The sequence below is a fragment of the Borostomias antarcticus genome (genome assembly GCF_949987555.1).
Source record: "Borostomias antarcticus genome assembly, chromosome: 30".
Classification (NCBI taxonomy): Eukaryota; Metazoa; Chordata; class Actinopteri; order Stomiiformes; family Stomiidae; genus Borostomias; species Borostomias antarcticus.
The window spans coordinates 6,470,546-6,491,618 of NC_140263.1; the positions used below are offsets into that span (position 1 = coordinate 6,470,546).

Sequence of the window (21,073 nt, forward strand, 5' to 3'; positions counted from 1 at the left end):
GCTTTTTAAAACTCCTCCCCAGTTAAATTCAGATTATTATAATGGGAATACATGTTACCAACACCGTGTACCTGATCTGCTTCCTGCTTCCATTCCACACCATCAGATGCTGTGTTTGTAAACTTCAGTCTAAGCTGATTCTTATTCTCACAGGTTTGTTACCCAAATGAGAAAGTGTGTTTTTGTGGTAGTGAGCTCACCTTGTGTTTGGACACCAGTAATTAAATATTGGATATGTACGCCTTCTGAGGAAGGCTACAAAATACATAGTTAAAGGCTGGGACACCTGGAATACAAGTTCATTGCATGATGAGGAGGATCTTGTCAGGCCTTGTCAGTTTGCTACTTTCATCAGTCAAACGCCGCTGTCGGCTTGTTGCAGTGATGAGAGTTTATTAACGGAAAACAAGTTGGTGTCTTTCTCTCTGGTCTCTATGTTTCTGCCTGTCAGACTCAGGACGGGATGATTGACTGTTTGTCCGACTGGCCCAGAACAGATGGAGGTCCCCTCCAGGGCCCCAGCACAGATGGAGGTCCCCTCCAGGGCCCCAGCACAGTCCATAAAGGAAACATGAATGAATGATTGCATGCACAGCACTCTGGAGCAAGCATGGCCCAATGGAACCAGCTCCATCAGGCTGTTCTAGTGGACGGGGGTGGTGGTAGTAGTAGTGGTGGTAGTGGTGGCAGTAGTCGTGTAGTAGTAGTAGTAGTAGTAGTAGTAGTGGTAGTAGTAGCAGTAGTAGTAGTAGTAGTGGTAGTAGTAGTAGTAGTAGTAGTGGTAGTAGTGGTAGTAGTGGTAGTAGTAGTAGTGGTAGTAGTAGTAGTAGTAGTAGTGGTAGTAGTAGTAGTAGTAGTAGTGGTGGTAGTGGTGGCAGAAGTCGTGTAGTAGTAGTAGTAGTAGTAGTAGTAGTAGTAGTAGTGGTAGTAGTGGTAGTAGTAGTAGTAGTAGTAGTGGTAGTAGTAGTAGTAGTAGTAGTAGTAGTAGTAGTGGTGGCAGAAGTCGTGTAGTAGTGGTAGTAGTAGTAGTAGTAGTGGTAGTAGTAGTAGTAGTAGTAGTGGTAGTAGTAGTAGTAGTAGTAGTAGTAGTGGTGGTAGTAGTAGTAGTAGTAGTAGTAGTGGTAGTGGTAGTGGTAGTGGTGGTAGTAGTAGTAGTGGTAGTAGTAGTAGTAGTAGTAGTAGTAGTAGTAGTAGTAGTAGTAGTAGTAGTAGTAGTAGTAGTGGTAGTGGTAGTGGTAGTGGTAGTGGTGGTAGTGGTAGTGGTAGTGGTGGTAGTGGTAGTAGTAGTAGTAGTAGTAGTAGTAGTAGTAGTAGTGGTAGTGGTAGTGGTAGTGGTGGTAGTGGTAGTAGTGGTAGTAGTAGTGGTAGTAGTAGTGGTAGTAGTAGTAGTAGTAGTAGTAGTAGTAGTAGTGGTAGTGGTGGTGATGGTGATGGTGGTGGTGGTGGTATGCATGTGTGTATGTGGGCACGTGTGTGTATGTGGGCACGTGTGTCGCTGTAGCGCACGCCAGCCTTCCTACCAGCTGTGTTGTGGTCGTGGCAAAGTTCAGAGGAAGTGTTGCTCGTTCATCCCCACGGGGCAATAGCTCCCCCTCAACACCCTGGAAGAGAGACGCTCTCCATGACTCACCTGAGAGAGACAACCTGCCACGGCACGCCCTGCCCAGCATGCGGGGAAGTCTCTCTGCCCGACTCTCACATACGTATCTCCCCCTTGAACTGTGCCAACAGGTACAGGGGTTATCCCTTCGCTAGCAGTCTGTCCTGTCTGCATTTCCCTCACAGACCCAAATATTTTCTGGTGTTTAATCTATATTGGTCAGCGCTGACAGCCTGTATTCTGTGAGCAGCAGCAGCGGCGAGGCCCTGAGATGGGTGAGTAGATGGGTGAGTAGATGGGTCAGAAGATAGGTCAGTAGATGGGTCAGTAGTGTGCTGAGCTGGAGCTGGATGGCCCTGAGATGGGTCAGTAGATGGGTCAGTAGATGGGTGAGTAGATGGGTCAGTAGATGGGTGAGTAGATGGGTGAGTAGATGGGTCAGTAGATGGGTCAGTAGATGGGTCAGTAGATGGGTCAGAAGATGGGTCAGTAGATGGGTCAGTAGATGGGTCAGTAGACGGGTCAGAAGATGGGTCAGTAGATGGGTCAGTAGATGGGTCAGTAGATGGGTCAGTAGACGGGTCAGTAGACGGGTCAGTAGATGGGTCAGTAGACGGGTCAGTAGACGGGTCAGAAGACGGGTCAGTAGATGGGTCAGTAGACGGGTCAGTAGGTGGGTCAGTAGATGGGTCAGTAGATGGGTCAGTAGACGGGTCAGTAGGTGGGTCAGTAGGTGGGTCAGTAGATGGGTCAGTAGATGGGTCAGTAGATGGGTCAGTAGTAGTGTGCTGAGCTGGAGCTGGAGGACCCTAAAGAAGATGACCACCACCTTGTGTGAAATAAATCAATGTCATTCTGTAGTCGTCCAGACATTTCACTCCCCAAGTAAACATTCTCGGAGGAAAAGACTGAAAAAGCGCCTCGGATGACAAATATGTGTCAAATTCTTAGTGCTGTGGCGCGGGACTGCTCACGCCTGAGTGTACTATCAGACGAGTACTATCAGACGAGTACTATCAGATGAGTACTATCAGATGAGTACTATCAGACGAGTACTATCAGATGAGTACTATCAGATGAGTACTATCAGATGAGTACTATCAGACGGTAACTATCAGATGAGTACTATCAGATGAGTACTATCAGATGAGTACTATCAGATGAGTGTACTATCAGAAGAGTACTATCAGACGAGTACTATCAGATGAGTACTATCAGATGAGTACTATCAGATGAGTGTACTATCAGAAGAGTACTATCAGATGAGTGTAGTGTGAGTGTACTATCAGATGAGTGTAGTCTGAGTGTACTATCAGAGGAGTGTAGTGTGAGTGTACTATCAGATGAGTGTAGTGTGAGTGTACTATCAGATGAGTGTAGTGTGAGTGTACTATCAGAGGAGTGTAGTGTGAGTGTACTATCAGATGAGTGTAGTGTGAGTGTACTATCAGATGAGTGTAGTGTGAGTGTACTATCAGATGAGTGTAGTGTGAGTGTACTATCAGAGGAGTGTAGTGTGAGTGTACTATCAGATGAGTGTAGTCTGAGTGTACTATCAGATGAGTGTAGTGTGAGTGTACTATCAGATGAGTGTAGTGTGAGTGTACTCTCCCACCCAGCTCCTCGACCTCACTGGTAGCATCAGGGCAAACCACACATTACACACATACGCACAGTGTAGCATTAGAGTGGAGCGCTTGCTCTCCCCGGTGGAGGAGAGTTTAGGTTATGGCTCGTGTCAAACGCTTGTAATTTATAGCTCATAAAAGCTTGACGTTGTGCGCCAGCGGGATGGGCCACTGCAAGCCGACATTTGAGGAACGCATGCTTCGTCAACGTCCCAGCTTGAGCCTTAAAAGTGTTCTTTGTGTGTGTGTGTGTGTGTGTGTGTGTGTGTAAGCAGCTGGTGGTGTGGAGCTTCAATAAGAGAAGGTCTGTGTTAGCATGTCCCTGCTCCACGCGCTCCTGCAGCTCGTTTGATTTCCCTCCATCCAGGAGAGCGAGCGGAGGCCGAGGGTTCGAGGGACCGTCAGGCAGGAGTTCTGAGAGCCACTCAGCCGTCGCTGTCAGACGGCGGTAAATCTGCAGCCTGTGTGAAAGGGAGAGTTCAAGAGGACAGTCTGGTGTGTTTTTAGAATATCACGTTAAATGTTGCCACATGTAAGTCTAGGGATGTTGGGTCCAGGCCTGTAATCTCAACCCCTTCATCCCGACGATCCCGCCACTCCAATGATGTCTTCTGCAGAGTGGGAACACGTTTTGGGTTTTAAGCCCAAAGAATGAAGCGGTTGAGTTGAGGACCGTCTCTGTCGCCAGGGTGACGCTGATTCTAACTGGTCGTGTTGTTTTGACAGATGAGTGATGAACGCACTTTCGCTAAAATACATTTCTCACTGGATAATACAATCCAAAGCCCATTTTTGGGCCGTCCCTTCCTAGCGTAGAACTGAGAGAACCGCCCTCCTTCCAGCTGTGGAACGTGCCGCCACCAGGGAAGACAAGTGGCCCATTCATTTCAGCGCGGCTGGCAACACATCAGGCGACTGAGCCCAGGGGTGTTGGTGGGGGCATGAGGCCGTTGCTTTGGGCTATAAGGTCCAATCAGCAAACGTCTGAGGTGTTGATGTGTGGTCGTCAAGCGACTAATTGAACATCAATGGGAGCAGAGGGTCGGTGTGTCACTGCAGACGACGCCTCTCCAAACACAGAGCTGCCCGGGTCCCTAGAAACACAAACAAGCGCCGGCTGTTATGACTGGACGTCTTCTGACACCCCCTGGTGATCACCCCCCTGTCCCATGGTGATCACTCCCTAGCCCCCTAGTGATCACCCCCCTGACCCCTAGTGATCACCCCCCCCTTTCTCAAACGTGTTCCTTGTTCTGCGTTGCAGACCTGTTAACAGGTCAAGTTAGTCTTCTCTGTTAACAGCAGGTCAAGTTAGTCTTCTCTGTTAACAGCAGGTCTAGTTAGTCTTCTCTGTTAACAGCAGGTCTAGTTAGTCTTCTCTGTTAACAGCAGGTCTAGTTAGTCTTCTCTGTTAACAGCAGGTCAAGTTAGTCTTCTCTGTTAACAGCAGGTCTAGTTAGTCTTCTCTGTTAACAGCAGGTCAAGTTAGTCTTCTCTGTGAACAGCAGGTCAAGTCTTCTGCTGTTGCAGCTGAGGCCTGTGTTTCTGATGGGCCTGTGTGACCTAGTAGCATTGGAATGGGAACAGATCATTTGATTCAGTGTAAACATTGTATGCTAAAGTTAGCCAGCGCATCGACCGACATTATAAACTACAGTAGCATTGATGAATGAATGATTAGCTTGGTTCCTTGCGGTCGTTGGGGTCAGGGGGAAAGGATGTGAGCCTGTGGAAGAAACCCTCCATGTTGTTGATGGTTTGAGCGTCACGCAAACGCGCTCCACAGCCAGAGGAAGGTCTGCTGGTCTGCAGTCCGCTGCCAAGGTTTCAAACTGATGGAAAATAAAATGGAGCCGCTTTGATTGCGCTTTGATGCGTATGACTGTGCTTTTTACTTTGTAGACTTAATCATCCTACCAACCCACCAGCCACAGAAGCTCTGCTCAGCCCACAGTGTGCTGCAGCTTCTGGGCCCTTCGAGCACCGCTGGGGTGCTAATTGAAGGTGTAAGTAGGTAATTAAGAATGTGATGGTGGCCCTTTTCACAGCTGGCTTGTGAAAACATCTGGTAGTTTAAATACATGGCCTCAAGATTTGTCTATAACTATGACTGAGCCCCTCTGCTGTCAGTCTCTGTCTGGAGCTAGAGGAGACGTGCGCTAGAGGAGCTAGAGGAGACGTGCGCTAGAGGAGACGTGCGCTAGAGGAGCTAGAGGAGACGTGCGCTAGAGGAGCTAGAGGAGACGTGCACTAGAGGAGCTAGAGGAGACGTGCGCTAGAGGAGCTAGAGGAGACGTGCACTAGAGGTGCTAGAGGAGACGTGCACTAGAGGAGCTAGAGGAGACGTGCACACAGAGATAGAGGAGACGTGCGCTAGAGGAGCTAGAGGAGACGTGCGCTAGAGGAGCTAGAGGAGACGTGCGCTAGAGGAGACGTGCGCTAGAGGAGACGTGCGCTAGAGGAGACGTGCACACGGAGCCGTCAGCTAGCATCGTAAACACAGACGAGGGCTGAAGGAAACGGTCCAGAATTTGGGTTATTTTGAAAAACATAGTTTCAGTTTATTTTTTTTACCTGGATAGAGAACAGGGTTCTCCATAGAGTAGAGATCCTTGCGCTGAGGGACTTGGTGGAGGAACGGCCTCTTCAGAAGCGGAGGAACGGCCTCTTAAGAAGGAAGCTCCTCCCTTCTGGTCGGGGTTACCAAATGGTGCAGTGAGATGAAATCACAGGAAGCCAGGGTACGTAAAATACCTCTGACCCGTTGGGTACAAACCGTAGGGGTCATAGGTCAACCACTCTCCGTGGCAGGCGGACTACTCAGTCAGGAGGAGACGTTGGGGGATTCTCACTGGCGTGTTGTTTTAGTGGCACAAATGACTCGGGGTGACCGGACTTTCACTTAAATAAATTGGGGTCCCATGGCGTCCATGCTGGCCCAGCAACACCAGAAGTGCTACAAAAAAGTCACAATTAGATAACTATATTTATATCCACTTTAATCTTTTAAGAAGACCTTAGGCTGCTAGACTTTTCTTTTTTTAACCGTCAGTTATGTATTGTTTTAAAATGGCGAGGAGACGACTCCCAACAAAGCTCCTGTTTCCAGCTCTCCTGAGGAGCGGCCATGTTCTGTCAACCAACCTCCTCTTCTTCTTGGTTTAGTTACGCTCAACGCTGTTGAGAACCAGAAGATTCAAGATGGCCCCCGGACACAAAACTTACTTCCTCCCTCAAACAGATCTACATTTTCCCTCCACCTGAGGTTTTACCGGTCAAGGTGAACGCCTCACGCAGCTGTATCTGGCGGCTCGTCTGTAAGGGCAGCGCAGCGCTAGCCGGCCCTGGTAACCCACAGGGAGCGTTCCTGTAAGGGCAGCCCAGCGCTAGCCGGCCCTGGTAACCCACAGAGGGAGCGTTCCTGTGGGAGTCAGACGGCAGCCAGAGGCTTTGATCTGAGCACCCAGAGAGATAACTCACAGCCTTTCATGTTTTCGCTGGCATGAGCCGGACAACCTTCTTTTTTTCCTTTTTTCTTTTGTACTCCAGGAACCTCAAGAGATTAAATTGTGTTGACTTACGAATTGCTTTTGGCTAAATTGTTTCTGTAGAAAAATGTACCCACTGACCAGCCGGTAAAAGAAAGCGGAGTGTAATTTGCTTTGTGCCTAATCTGCTTTAAAGTGTTTACCCACAATATTAATCATATTCATTCACCTTGAACTCTGACAGGCTTGAGGAGGCGTGAAGGAAAGTGGCGTGATATCGCTCCTTTCCTCCTCCTAGCTTATCACTGGGGAAACATTTGCAAAGAGGTTTTCACCACAGGGGCTTTCTTATCCTACTGTACATAGCTGCTTGCAGACATTCAAACAATAAACATGAATTCATGAAATAAAAGCGTAGTGCGTGGTAGTCTAGCGTGGTCATACATCGTGACCCTCAGCCTTTGGCTTTGTGACGTATTCAGTAGAGCGACAGATTTCCTCCAGATAGCATCATCTTTCCTCATCTCTTTTAAATATATTTTACTTTAAGATATACTTTTACTTTTTCGATTTTTCGATTTACTTTTAATTCACAGTCGTCACAAGTTTTTTTATTTATTTATTTATTTTATTTTTCGGGACGCTCTCTGGCAGCGGGAGGACATGTCTGGGACGCTCTCTGGCAGCGGGAGGACATGTCTGGGACGCTCTCTGGCAGCGGGAGGACATGTCTGGGACGCTCTCTGGCAGCGGGAGGACATTTCTGGGACGCTCTTGAGTCCAGGCGTCAGGGGAGCCGTTCCCAAGCCCCCCAGACACCGCCGCTCCCGCACACTGATCAACATGCAGGAAAGAAGTGAGTCTGGTTGAGAGGACCGCACTCTGGAGCCTCGGAGCGTGCTCCGGAAGCCTCTGGCCCCCCTCCACCCCCCCCCCCCTCCTCCTCTCCCCCCTCCTCGTCCCCCCTCCTCTCCCCCCTCCTCGTCCCCCCCTCCACTCCCCCCTCCTCGTCCCCCCTCCACTCCCCCCTCCTCGTCCCCCTCGGTGGATGTGTGCTCAGGACCACAGGGGCTCAAACGTGCCCCCCTCAGACCCCAGGAACGTGGCCTCTGGGCCGGTTCAAACCCGAACAAGAGGCCTCTGAGACCCTGAGAACCTCCTCTCACACTGACCACTAAGATAAGTCATGAACTGCTGGCCTATCTGCTCAATCCTGTCCTCTCACACAGACCACTAAGATAGTCCAGCAGGTCATGACTTATCTGCTCAATCCTGTCCCGCCGGAATGAAATCTGATAGTTGCCCTTGCAAAATGATGTTATGTGACTAACTGGGTTGTTTTGGATAACGGGCGCGTTTTCTCGAGTGTCGGCTTCCACAGGAAGACGTTGTACAGAGTTGTCACTCATGCAACCGGTTGATTTATTCAATCGCCTCACGGGCAGAAGGCTCCATGCATGGTCTTAGCAGCGCTTACATGATGGGGTGGTCTGGATCCCAGTTCCTCAGTGGTGATTTACTGGACCTGCGTGAGTAGCAGCCACATGGCGCCGCTGACCTGTGCAGCAGTTCAAGTGAAATGTTCACAACCTCCAAACCCAAATAACCAGTTGGAGGAGAGATTATTTCTCCTCTGTTTTTCTTGGGTTGCTGTGGCTGATCCTGGATATGATTCATTACAGCCGCTCCGGCGCGGGGTTCAACCCGTTACCCTGTGTTTGAGATCAAGCCTCCCCACATCCTCCACCCCCGAAACATCACAACATGTCACCACCCTAATTATGACTAGTGAAGCACATGGTGGCACAGCACATACCAAGTCCTGGGGGGGTTGAACATGTTTCTGTTCCATGTTCTCCCTTGGTCTAATGACCTGTTGCACTTTTATATTTAGAGGTCTTGTTATGACTACCAGGATTCCTGACGATAAACACAGAACTTCACAAGTTTGGCAGAGTACAGTTTGTCTGTGGAGGAGAGCTGGTGATATCCCCTAATTTGTATGGAGGATGTGAGGGCCGGGCTGTTCTCCACCGTCTCATTACATGTGGCATTAAAGTTCTGCACCGCTGGGATGAGAGGGCCATGGCTGTGTGTTCAGCGTGGTGACGCGTGGTGACCGTGACGTGTGACCCCCGGTGGACCTCCGAGGCCTGGTCCTGTTCACTCAGCTCTCCCACGGCTGACCCGGAGCCCTAGGCCATCGGTGGGCCCACTAAGCATGTTGGAATGCTGTTCTTTTTATTGACATGCAGGAATGGCGTGGAGTGAGCGGGTCATGCTTGGCAGGAAAACAAACTTGCTGAAGTTCATTAGACGTTTGAAACGTCAGGCATTAACAGACACAGAAATGCTAAGTTTCCAGGGTTGGAAAAAGCTGTACTAAATAGTCAACAACCAGGTACCCTCCACACACCCACACACCCTGGCTGCTCCTCCCCCAGACCCAGAGTGGGCCCTGGCTGCTCACCCCCCAGACCCAGAGTGGGCCCTGGCTGCTCCTCCCCCAGACCCAGAGGGGCCCTGGCTGCTCACCCCCAGGCTCCAGACCCAGAGTGGGCCCTGGCTGCTCCTCCCCCAGACCCAGAGTGGGCCCTGGCTGCTCCAGACCCAGAGTGGGCCCTGGCTGCTCCTCCCCCAGACCCAGAGAGGGCCCTGGCTGCTCCTCCCCCAGGCTCCAGACCCAGAGTGGGCCCTGGCTGCTCACCCCCCAGGCTCCAGACCCAGAGTGGGCCCTGGCGTGAGGGTGGGCTGAGCTTTCTGACAGTAACCAGCAGCTCCTGAACGCACTTTTCCACAGATCCGGTTGACTCAGCGATGCGTCGGCGCTACAGCTTGCGTTGTCTCCACCCCTATGTGCCGTTACCGTTACATAACTGCTCAGGTATTGGAGATATCACTACTTTGATATTTTCAAAAGACGATAATTTAATTGCATCCCACCCCGTCATGATTTATTTTCTGAGTAAGCTTTCCTGGAAGTGTCTTAATTTTGTACATCTTGATAGATGATAGTTTCCACCACACCTCAGTTTGCTCAAGCTGTTGTAAATTGTCGTTCTATGTAATGGACAGTTTAGAATAATTGCTGAATGACGGATTTGATTCCAGTTTTCTCCCACACACTATTACGTTTAGTGATTCTTATTAGCATATAAACCACATTCTTTGGAGTGCTTGCCATTACTTCTTGCCAGATGACTCAAGGTTCAATCCACCGTGATGTTTTCGTAACATAGTGAGGAATTTACGTGTTGCGTGTAGGTTCATTTAATTCTGATGAAGATAATTCTGTTGGATTGTGGGTAGTGTGGTTAGAGGGTTAGTGGACTAAATGTCCGAGGTAATGAAAGCATTCACAGTTCACCTGGCATGGCCTGGGCAGCATGGAGGTGCTCGCTCTCATTGTGGGGTGATGGCAGAACCTGTTGGCAGCCATTGGACAGAAGCCACTACTTGTTCAGCCAAGGACCCTTGTGAGGTACAGCCAACCATACCGTGGTCTACCTCTCTGCCTGACTAATTTAGTGATATCATATCAGCATCCTGACCCAACACCTCTCTACAAACCTTCTAACCTTATTTTGCACCGAAGAGAGAACATCAGCAACAGGATGTTATTTTTGGGACCTATACTCTGAACAGCAGTGTTCCTGGCAGTTCAGATGGCGTGACCTTAGATGATAGAGGTAGGCTCCCATCTGACTCATCACTAATGGAATATGTAGGGGTGGGTCGTATACCCACCTCCCTTGTTCTCTGTAAAGCGCATTGTGTTGCCTCTGGGTATGAAATGCGCTATACAAATAAATCTTTGATTGATTGACTAAATACGTCAATCGTAGGATTTAGTCCAGAAACGATCCCTATATCTGGACCCCTGCTTAGTGGATCTAGAAGGGATGGTTTGGCTTGAATAAGATGGCGGCCGTTCCCCCTGGTCTTTTAGGCTGTATAAAGAGCTGGAACCTTCATGTTTATAGCTACGCAGTCAAAGATCCATGCTCCACCATTACACCATTACACTAGTGGGGAACGGTTGGTTTCTGGACAAGGACCATCAGCAGGTTTTGTTGTAGCTCGGGCTGTCACACATGACTGAGGAGAATGGGATCCCTGTGCAGGAAGTTCTCTCTCTCTCTACTGGGCCTGGTTCTCTCTCTCTCTACTGGGCCTGGTTCTCTCTCTCTCTACTGGGCCTGGGGTCTCTCTCTCTCTACTGGGCCTGGTTCTCTCTCTCTCTACTGGGCCTGGTTCTCTCTCTCTCTACTGGGCCTGGTTCTCTCTCTCTCTACTGGGCCTGGTTCTCTCTCTCTACTGGGCCTGGTTCTCTCTCTCTCTACTGGGCCTGGGGTCTCTCTCTCTACTGGGCCTGGGGTCTCTCTCTCTCTACTGGGCCTGGTTCTCTCTCTCTCTACTGGGCCTGGTTCTCTCTCTCTCTTTACTGGGCCTGGGGTCTCTCTCTCTCTACTGGGCCTGGTTCTCTCTCTCTCTACTGGGCCTGGGCTCTCTCTCTCTCTACTGGGCCTGATTCTCTCTCTCTCTACTGGGCCTGGGGTCTCTCTCTCTCTCTACTGGGCCTGGGGTCTCTCTCTCTCTACTGGGCCTGGGCTCTCTCTCTCTCTACTGGGCCTGGTTCTCTCTCTCTCTACTGGGCCTGGGGTCTCTCTCTCTACTGGGCCTGGGGTCTCTCTCTCTCTCTACTGGGCCTGGTTCTCTCTCTCTCTACTGGGCCTGGTTCTCTCTCTCTCTACTGGGCCTGGTTCTCTCTCTCTCTACTGGGCCTGGTTCTCTCTCTCTCTACTGGGCCTGGTTCTCTCTCTCTCTACTGGGCCTGGGGTCTCTCTCTCTCTACTGGGCCTGGTTCTCTCTCTCTCTACTGGGCCTGGGGTCTCTCTCTCTACTGGGCCTGGGGTCTCTCTCTCTCTACTGGGCCTGGGGTCTCTCTCTCTCTACTGGGCCTGGTTCTCTCTCTCTCTACTGGGCCTGGGGTCTCTCTCTCTACTGGGCCTGGTTCTCTCTCTCTCTCTCTACTGGGCCTGGGGTCTCTCTCTCTCTACTGGGCCTGGTTCTCTCTCTACTGGGCCTGGTTCTCTCTCTCTCTACTGGGCCTGGTTCTCTCTCTCTCTACTGGGCCTGGGGTCTCTCTCTCTCTCTCTCTACTGGGCCTGGTTCTCTCTCTCTCTACTGGGCCTGGTTCTCTCTCTCTCTACTGGGCCTGGGGTCTCTCTCTCTCTACTGGGCCTGGGGTCTCTCTCTCTCTCTCTCTCTCTACTGGGCCTGGTTCTCTCTCTCTCTACTGGGCCTGGTTCTCTCTCTCTCTACTGGGCCTGGGGTCTCTCTCTCTCTCTCTCTCTCTACTGGGCCTGGGGTCTCTCTCTCTCTCTCTACCGGGCCTGGGGTCTCTCGCCCAGCGTCTCCTAGCTAGATAGCGGATCTCAGGCACCTGCAGGAGCTGTTTGTCAAGAACCCTTCTTCACTCAGAGTACATTTCCAGACCCTGAGATGTTTTGTAAATACTGTTCTCCTTTTTACTGTACTTTTTTAATTCATTTTTTAAAATCCTGGCCTTATGTGGAGTCAGACTACTTTTAAACTTCTCGTCTGTTCATCACTTATCGGTTTTGCATAATGAATCATGATCGTTGTGTGGTGGGTGTGGAAAAACTATTCTCCTAGAAATATTAGCCACCGAATAATTGACTTCCTCTGAAACGTCAGTGTTGCATGTTAATGCTCTGTTTAATACTCTGCATGTTAATGGTTTAATACTCTGCATGTTAATGCTCTGTTTAATACTCTGCATGTTAATGCTCTGTTTAATACTCTGCATGTTAATGCTCTGTTTAATACTCTGCATGTTAATGCTGTTTAATACTCTGCATGTTAATGCTCTGTTTAATACTCTGCATGTTAATGCTCTGTTTAATACTCTGCATGTTAATGCTCTGTTTAATACTCTGCATGTTAATGCTCTGTTTAATACTCTGCATGTTAATGCTCTGTTAATACTCTGCATGTTAATGCTCTGTTTAATACTCTGCATGTTAATGCTCTGTTTAATACTCTGCATGTTAATGCTCTGTTAATACTCTGCATGTTAATGCTCTGTTTAATACTCTGCATGTTAATGCTCTGTTTAATACTCTGCATGTTAATGCTCTGTTTAATACTCTGCATGTTAATGCTCCGTTTAATACTCTGCATGTTAATGCTCTGTTTAATACTCTGCATGTTAATGCTCTGTTTAATACTCTGCATGTTAATGCTCTGTTTAATACTCTGCATGTTAATGCTGTGTTTAATACTCTGCATGTTAATGCTCTGTTTAATACTCTGCATGTTAATGCTCTGTTAAATACTCTGCATGTTAATGCTCTGTTTAATACTCTGCATGTTAATGCTCCGTTTAATACTCTGCATGTTAATGCTCTGTTTAATACTCTGCATGTTAATGCTCTGTTTAATACTCTGCATGTTAATGCTCTGTTTAATACTCTGCATGTTAATGCTGTGTTTAATACTCTGCATGTTAATGCTCTGTTTAATACTCTGCATGTTAATGCTCTGTTAAATACTCTGCATGTTAATGCTCTGTTTAATACTCTGCATGTTAATGCTCTGTTAAATACTCTGCATGTTAATGCTCTGTTTAATACTCTGCATGTTAATGCTCCGTTTAATACTCTGCATGTTAATGCTCTGTTTAATACTCTGCATGTTAATGCTCTGTTTAATACTCTGCATGTTAATGCTCTGTTTAATACTCTGCATGTTAATGCTCTGTTTAATACTCTGCATGTTAATGCTCTGTTTAATACTCTGCATGTTAATGCTCTGTTTAATACTCTGCATGTTAATGCTCTGTTTAATACCCCTGCTGCTGTTCATTTCCAGTCCTCTATGTGACCAGTATGATTTTATGATTTGGCAAACCGGGCCGGTCAGAACGGCCCTCCGGAGGGGCCCAGTGAGTGTTACCCTCCGGAGGGGCCCAGTGAGTGTTACCCTCCGGAGGGGCCCAGTGAGTGTTACCCTCCGGAGGGGCCCAGTGAGTGTTAACAAGCTCCTACATTCTGTGCCAAAGGCTTCCATGGCTCAACCTGGTGCTGGAGCCTGGCTCGCTCCGCGGGGGGCCGGGGAGGAATGGCAGCCCTCAGCCCCCCCCTGTCCCCCCGCTTTACGAGCGCTGGGGGCGGCCGGGGCGTTGCCGGGAGAGGAGAATCCTGGGTGAAAGGGCGCTGTGTGACTCAGGCGCCCCCGGGGCCACTTGAGGGGTCCTTCATGGCGGAGCCAAAATAATCAGCCCAGCGCCTCAGAACAAGACCACTCCACACTGGCTGCTTTGTTGGACCCCCGTAGTAATGGGCCCTTCTCTCTGGCTGTCTCACTATCTCCATCTATCTCTCCAACAGTATCTCTCTCTCTCTCTCTCTCTCTCTCTCTCTCTCTCCCTCTCTCTCCCTCCCTCTCTCTCTCTCTCTCTCTCTCTCTCTCTATCTCTCTCTCTCTCTCTCTCTCTCTCTCTCTCTCCCTCTGTCACACTCTTTCAATTTTGCTCAGCCCTCCCTTGAATGGATGTGAGGGGTAGAGGGGAGTGTGGTACTTAGTTGGGGGGGGGGGGGGTGTGGTACTTAGCAGGCGAGAGGTAGCAGGCACAGTTAGCGTGTATATAGTAAGAGTACTGGGGGGAGGGGCCAGTGAAGAGCACTGGGGGAGGGGCCTGTGAAGAGCACTGGGGGAGGGGCCTGTGAACAAGGAAGGATTAACAATAACGGGACTTCATCAGATATGCTGTAAAATAAATGAGATAAAGGTAGTGGGAACGGGGTGGAGACGGTGAGAAGGCTGAAGCTGAGAGACTTTCTGGAGCGTCGGTTTCATCCAGGGAAAACATGATACCTTCTCCCAGTGGCAGGGGAACATGGCTTAGAGCTCTCAGCAGGGGCTGCTGGGTAATACCCATCCTAATGATGAAGCAAGATAGTTTCAGAGTTTCTGAAAAAGCACTTATAAAGACACTGTAGAGATGGAACAAGGCCATCTCAGTAATGGATGTAACTTCAACAGAAAGCCCCTTGGAGATATGGGTGCGGTTATGGGTGGGACCAGTAATGTTGGAGGAAATCCAGTCCAAAAGATCAACTGTTTTGGTGTTAGACTTGACTTCTATATGCATATTACAAAATAAAGATCTACCAGCTTTGTTCCAAGATGTGAGTCTCTGAGTCTCCGGACTCCTTATTTATCAGATCTGGAGGGAAACTGACGTGTTCCGTCTCAGAGAGAAGTTGTTAACACTGAAACAATTATCTCCTCTTTGTCCCCGTTTGCTACAAGGCAAACATAAATTACTCTTTGCTTTCCGTAGTACAAAAGACCTTCATTCATCTTACTTTCTCCCCTCAGGACACCACAGAACTTCTAGCTGAGGTCAGCTTTCAGACACTCATCTCAGCCTTGGGCCATAATTCAGAACCTTCACAAAGCTACGCTAGCTGTAGCATGCTAACTCTACCACCGATGTTATGCAAGGCTGTGATATACGAGCGGTGCTTTTTCCCCTCTGCTTTTTACCTCAGGAAATGGTGTGCTGCATTTTTGGCATTCACCTATCAAAGAAAGAGTATGTACACATTGTAAAACAAATCCCAGGCGTATTAACTCGACAATGCAACGATAATTTGACATGGGAACTCCCAGTCTGTTTATCTTGGCTACGCGATCAGTCGTAACTCATCCTCCCTCCTCGTCCATATGGATGAGGTATATGGAACTGGAGCCCAACTATCGTACTGTCCAGAAATAGCATTCCATCACACATTATTTGATTAGTAGCACTTCATGTAATTGCAAGCTGCTTAATGAATTAGCCTATATTGCTGACAGTCTAGCTCCACTCAGTTTTTTTTTAAAGTTTTTTTTTTTTTTTTTTTTTTGCTCATTTTGGCAGTTAAAATTGGGAAATAGTACGCTGTGCTATTAAAAGTGTATTTTTTACCAGGAAAGCTGTTTTGTTCATACGAGAGAACGGAAATTGATACTGCCCCACATCAAGGTAATATTTTCTGATGGCTGGTTAGCATGAAAACTAGACAAGGTAAATATTTTGATTCACACAATCGAGTCGAGAATTAACTTGATTAAAGAACCCATGTAACATTAGGCCTCAATCATATTTAATGTGCCGTGCTGCGTATGAGATTCCTGAGAGGTATTTCAGACGAGGCTGGTTCAGATGATCTCACCAGACCGTGGGAGCATGGCGGGACAACGGCGCTGGTCCTGCTGTTCAAACTGCTCTCTGACTCAGAGCCACGAACCCACAGCATGTTGCAGCATTTCTTTCTACTGGAGGACACAGGAAATGAGAATGTGCACCAATACATGCTAGGATTTCTTTAGTATGTTTAACTCAGAGTTTAACTCACAGAGTACAAATTAGACTAGAAAGTTTCAACGTTTATTCAAATTTCTAACATTTCTTCGATAGCCGGAGGATATCCTAAGAACGACTGAGGCGAGTTATTTCAGGGACAGGCACATGCGCTCCTGAGTCCCGAGTGATGTTTTGTGTCTGTTCCTGGGCGGCGTGTATTGGACTGGACAGAACTAAAATAGTCCTCAACACGACTCCCTCATTGATGCTAATCGCTAATTGCCGAGCCCGCGGGCGGAACATTCCTAACCAGGACTGCTGGGAAATTTAACTTGAATAATATTGACAGTCGCCTCGTCTGGAGCAGCTGCTGTTGGCTGCCGTGCCAGATTGTGGTTTCCTTAAAGATGGACTATTTTACACAACGAACAACTTTACCCCTGTGAAGTTTTGGCGGGAAAACGGCTACTCCTTGATTCTGTTGTTCTTTTAGATTTAGCGCGGGCCGTAGGAACATGAGGGATTGCCACCATCTGTTTGTGTTTAGAGAAATAACATGTTATACTGATATTTGACCTCAGAAATGTAAATCTCAATTTGCTTTGCACAGCTATAATAGTTTTTGTTTATTGCCATTGATCCTAGCTTAGTTTAGTAAATAATTGGGTAGTAATTGTGTTGTGATCTAAACATCAGTAAACAAGAGTTTATCAGCAGCATCTGTAGCATGTAGTCATCTAATCACTAAATCAATGGGAATTCTACAACACTGACTAATTTTTATGTGTATATTTATTCTTATTTTTTATATTGACTCATATAAGGCTTCATTTTAGGGTTTGTCATGAACGACACATTTGTTTAATCAAAGCCCTGTTGACGTTTGCTGCAGGCGATGGCAGGACTCATAAATGATGCATCCCTCTTGTCAGACTTAAGCCTAGTTCCCAACACAGCTGTATCAAATTTAGTTTTTGGACCATGGCTTGTTTGGTTTGCACGGCTTAAGACTCCTCTGTCCTCCTCTCTCCCCACCTCCTCATCTCTCTGGCTTATTCTCTCAAGAAATAATATGACAGAATTAAGACCTCTATTTTTTGTGATTGTTATTTCAACATTTTACAGTACAAAGATAATAGTATTATCAGTTAGCAGCATAATATTTCAGTTGATGGTATATTAAATGATAACATTTTATTCACTCATTACACTGGCATCTGGTCAGCAGATATATGCATGTTCTGGTCCTCTGCTTTTGGGTCAGACACCTGTATTATGAAAGAGCAAGTTTATTCTTCTTCTAACGGTGGTCCCCTGTCTTCCTGATCCTGCAGCGGACCCCAGCATCTCCCAGCCAATGGAGTCAGAGGGGCGGGCCGAGGCGCAGAGTGGAGCCGCACCGACTGCTGAAGGTAGCCCCGCCCTCCCTCATCAGACCTCTTCAACCCCGCCTCTCTCTCTTTCTGCGCTCTCTCTCTCTCCGTCCCTGCTCTCTTTCTCTCTCTCTCCATCTCTGCTTTCTCTTTCTCTGCTCTCCCCATCTCTGCTCTCTCTCTCTCTCTCTTTCTCTCTCTCTCTCTCTTTCTCTCTCTCCATCTCCGCTCCATAATCTTGATTTACAAGGAGAGAAGCTGAGCCTTTTACACGCACACACACACATTTACACAGGCATTATCCCCTCCCACAGCTGCTTACCATCAGCCCGACAAATTAGCTGACGGACTCTCTTATCTCCTGGTGAAGAATAGCTGTTCACGTTACGTCAATGTGAGGATATACAGAGTACCTCAAAAAAAAAGTAGCTTGGCCTCGTGAGTTGACCTGGTTCTGACTCCCTTCAGAGCTCAGTGAAGACTCTCTTCTTCTCCGGCCCGGCGTCCTTGACTCTCCCGTTTCTCCAGTATCTCTGTTTCTCTGCTCTTTAAAAGAGAAACCCTGGTTTGATTCACGCTAGTGTAAAGGGGTGGAGATTGGGTTTCCCTCCGAGGGGAGCCGGCAGCTGAGAGCGGACGGGGAACAGAGCTTCCCTCTCTCCAGTCCTCACCCCACCGCCCGCCCATGCTTGACTTACCCCGGGTGATTGCAGACCAAGGAAGCAATTAAGACAGAATAAAGCATTTGTTCTGGTAGTTCCTTCCTCTTCGACCCCCTCCCCATCCTACCTTTCCCCCTTCAGCAAACATGAAACACCAGGCCTGTAGCAGAAACCCTTTCTCTCTGCCATGTTGGCGTGAGAACAGAACTGATCCTGGGTCAGTTTAAGTGCGGTTCGCGATGGGCAGCAACTGAGGCTTGGGGCGGACGGAGGTGGTCTTAAATCTGTTATCCACAACAGAGAGGAACTAGACCGTGGCCAGTCCACACACACACACCCCCACCAGACCACCAGACCCCCACCAGACCCCCACCAGAAACCAGACCCCCACCAGAAACCAGACCCCCACCAGACCCCCACCAGAAACCAGACCCCCACCAGACCCCCACCAGACCCCCACCAGACCCCCACCAGACCCCCACCAGACCACCAGACCACCAGACCCCCACCAGACCCCCATCAGACCCCCACCAGAAACCAGACCCCCATCAGAAACCAGACCCCCACCAGACCCCCACCAGAAACCAGACCCCCACCAGAAACCAGACCCCCACCAGAAACCAGACCTCCACCAGAAACCAGACCCCCACCAGAGACCAGACCCCCACCAGACCTCCACCAGAAACCAGACCCCCACCAGAAACCAGACCCCCACCAGAGACCAGACCCCCACCAGACCCCCACCAGAAACCAGACCCCCACCAGAAACCAGACCCCCACCAGACCCCCACCAGAAACCAGACCCCCACCAGAAACCAGACCCCCACCAGAAACCAGACCCCCACCAGAAACCAGACCCCCACCAGAAACCAGACCCCCACCAGAAACCAGACCTCCACCAGAAACCAGACCCCCACCAGACCCCCACCAGAAACAAGACCTCCACCAGAAACCAGACCCCCACCAGAAACCAGACCCCCATCAGACCCCCACCAGACCCCCACCAGAAACCAGACCCCCACCAGAAACCAGACCCCCACCAGAAACCAGACCCCCATCAGAAACCAGACCCCCACCAGAAACCAGACCCCCACCAGAAACCAGACCTCCACCAGACCCCCACCAGAAACCAGACCCCCACCAGACCCCCACCAGAAACCAGACCCCCACCAGAAACCAGACCCCCACCAGACCCCCACCAGAAACCAGATCCCCACCAGAAACCAGACCCCCACCAGACCCCCACCAGAAACCAGACCCCCACCAGAAACCAGACCCCCACCAGAAACCAGATCCCCACCAGACCCCCACCAGACCCCCACCAGAAACCAGACCCCCACCAGACCCCCACCAGAAACCAGACCCCCACCAGAAACCAGACCCCCACCAGAAACCAGACCCCCACCAGACCCCCACCAGAAACCAGACCTCCACCAGAAACCAGACCCCCATCAGACCCCCACCAGAAACCAGACCCCCACCAGACCTCCACCAGAAACCAGACCCCCACCAGAAACCAGACCCCCACCAGACCCCCACCAGAAACCAGACCCCCACCAGACCCCCACCAGAAACCAGACCTCCACCAGACCCCCACCAGAAACCAGACCTCCACCAGAAACCAGACCCCCACCAGAAACCAGACCCCCAGAAACCACACCCCCACCAGACCCCCACCAGAAACCAGACCCCCACCAGACCCCCACCAGAAACCAGACCCCCACCAGAAACCAGACCCCCACCAGAAACCAGACCCCCACCAGAAACCAGATCCCCACCAGACCACCAGACCCCCACCAGAAACCAGACCCCCACCAGAAACCAGACCCCCACCAGACCCCCACCAGAAACCAGACCCCCACCAGACCCCCACCAGAAACCAGACCCCCACCAGACCCCCATCAGACCCCCACCAGAAACCAGACCCCCACCAGAAACCAGACCCCCACCAGAAACCAGACCCCCACCAGAAACCAGACCTCCACCAGAAACCAGACCCCCACCAGACCCCCATCAGACCCCCACCAGAAACCAGACCCCCACCAGAAACCAGACCCCCACCAGAAACCAGACCCCCACCAGAAACCAGACCCCCACCAGACCCCCACCAGAAACCAGACCTCCACCAGAAACCAGACCCCCACCAGAGACCAGACCCCCACCAGACCTCCACCAGAAACCAGACCTCCACCAGAAACCAGACCCCCATCAGACCCCCACCAGAAACCAGACCCCCACCAGAAACCAGACCCCCACCAGAAACCAGACCCCCACCAGAAACCAGACCCCCACCAGAAACCAGACCCCCACCAGAAACCAGACCCCCACCAGAAACCAGACCCCCACCAGAAACCAGACCCCCACCAGAAACCAGACCCCCACCAGAAACCAGACCCCCACCAGAAACCAGACCCCCACCAGAAACCAGACCCCCACCAGAAACCAGACCCCCACCAGACCCCCACCAGAAACCAGACCTCCACCAGAAACCAGACCTCCACCAGAAACCAGACCCCCACTAGAAACCAGACCCCCACCAGACCCCCATCAGAAACCAGACCCCCACCAGACCCCCACCAGAAACCAGACCCCCACCAGAAACCAGACCCCCACCAGAAACCAGACCCCCACCAGAAACCAGACCTCCACCAGAAACCAGACCCCCACCAGACCCCCACCAGACCCCCACCAGACCACCACCAGACCCCCACCAGAAACCAGACCCCCACCAGAAACCAGACCCCCACCAGAAACCAGACCCCCACCAGACCCCCACCAGAAACCAGACCCCCACCAGACCCCCACCAGAAACCAGACCCCCACCAGAAACCAGACCCCCACCAGACCCCCACCAGAAACCAGACCCCCACCAGAAACCAGACCCCCACCAGAAACCAGACCCCCACCAGACCCCCACCAGAAACCAGACCCCCATCAGACCCC

At 50.1% G+C, this 21,073-nt stretch overlaps 1 protein-coding gene across 1 annotated transcript in view; it reads left to right on the forward strand.

Moving 5' to 3' along the window:
• Positions 1-7,379: 7,379 nt before the first annotated feature.
• The window catches only part of ror2 (receptor tyrosine kinase-like orphan receptor 2), a gene marked incomplete at both ends in the record, with an annotated part of 38,870 nt that continues 25,176 nt past the window's right edge, over positions 7,380-21,073 (forward strand). Inside the window, 4 exons of the mRNA XM_084460188.1 lie at positions 7,380-7,572; positions 9,161-9,404; positions 13,804-13,946; positions 17,430-17,507. Coding sequence (XP_084316314.1) covers positions 7,380-7,572; positions 9,161-9,404; positions 13,804-13,946; positions 17,430-17,507 — 658 coding nt within the window. The remainder of the gene's footprint in view (positions 7,573-9,160; positions 9,405-13,803; positions 13,947-17,429; positions 17,508-21,073) is intronic.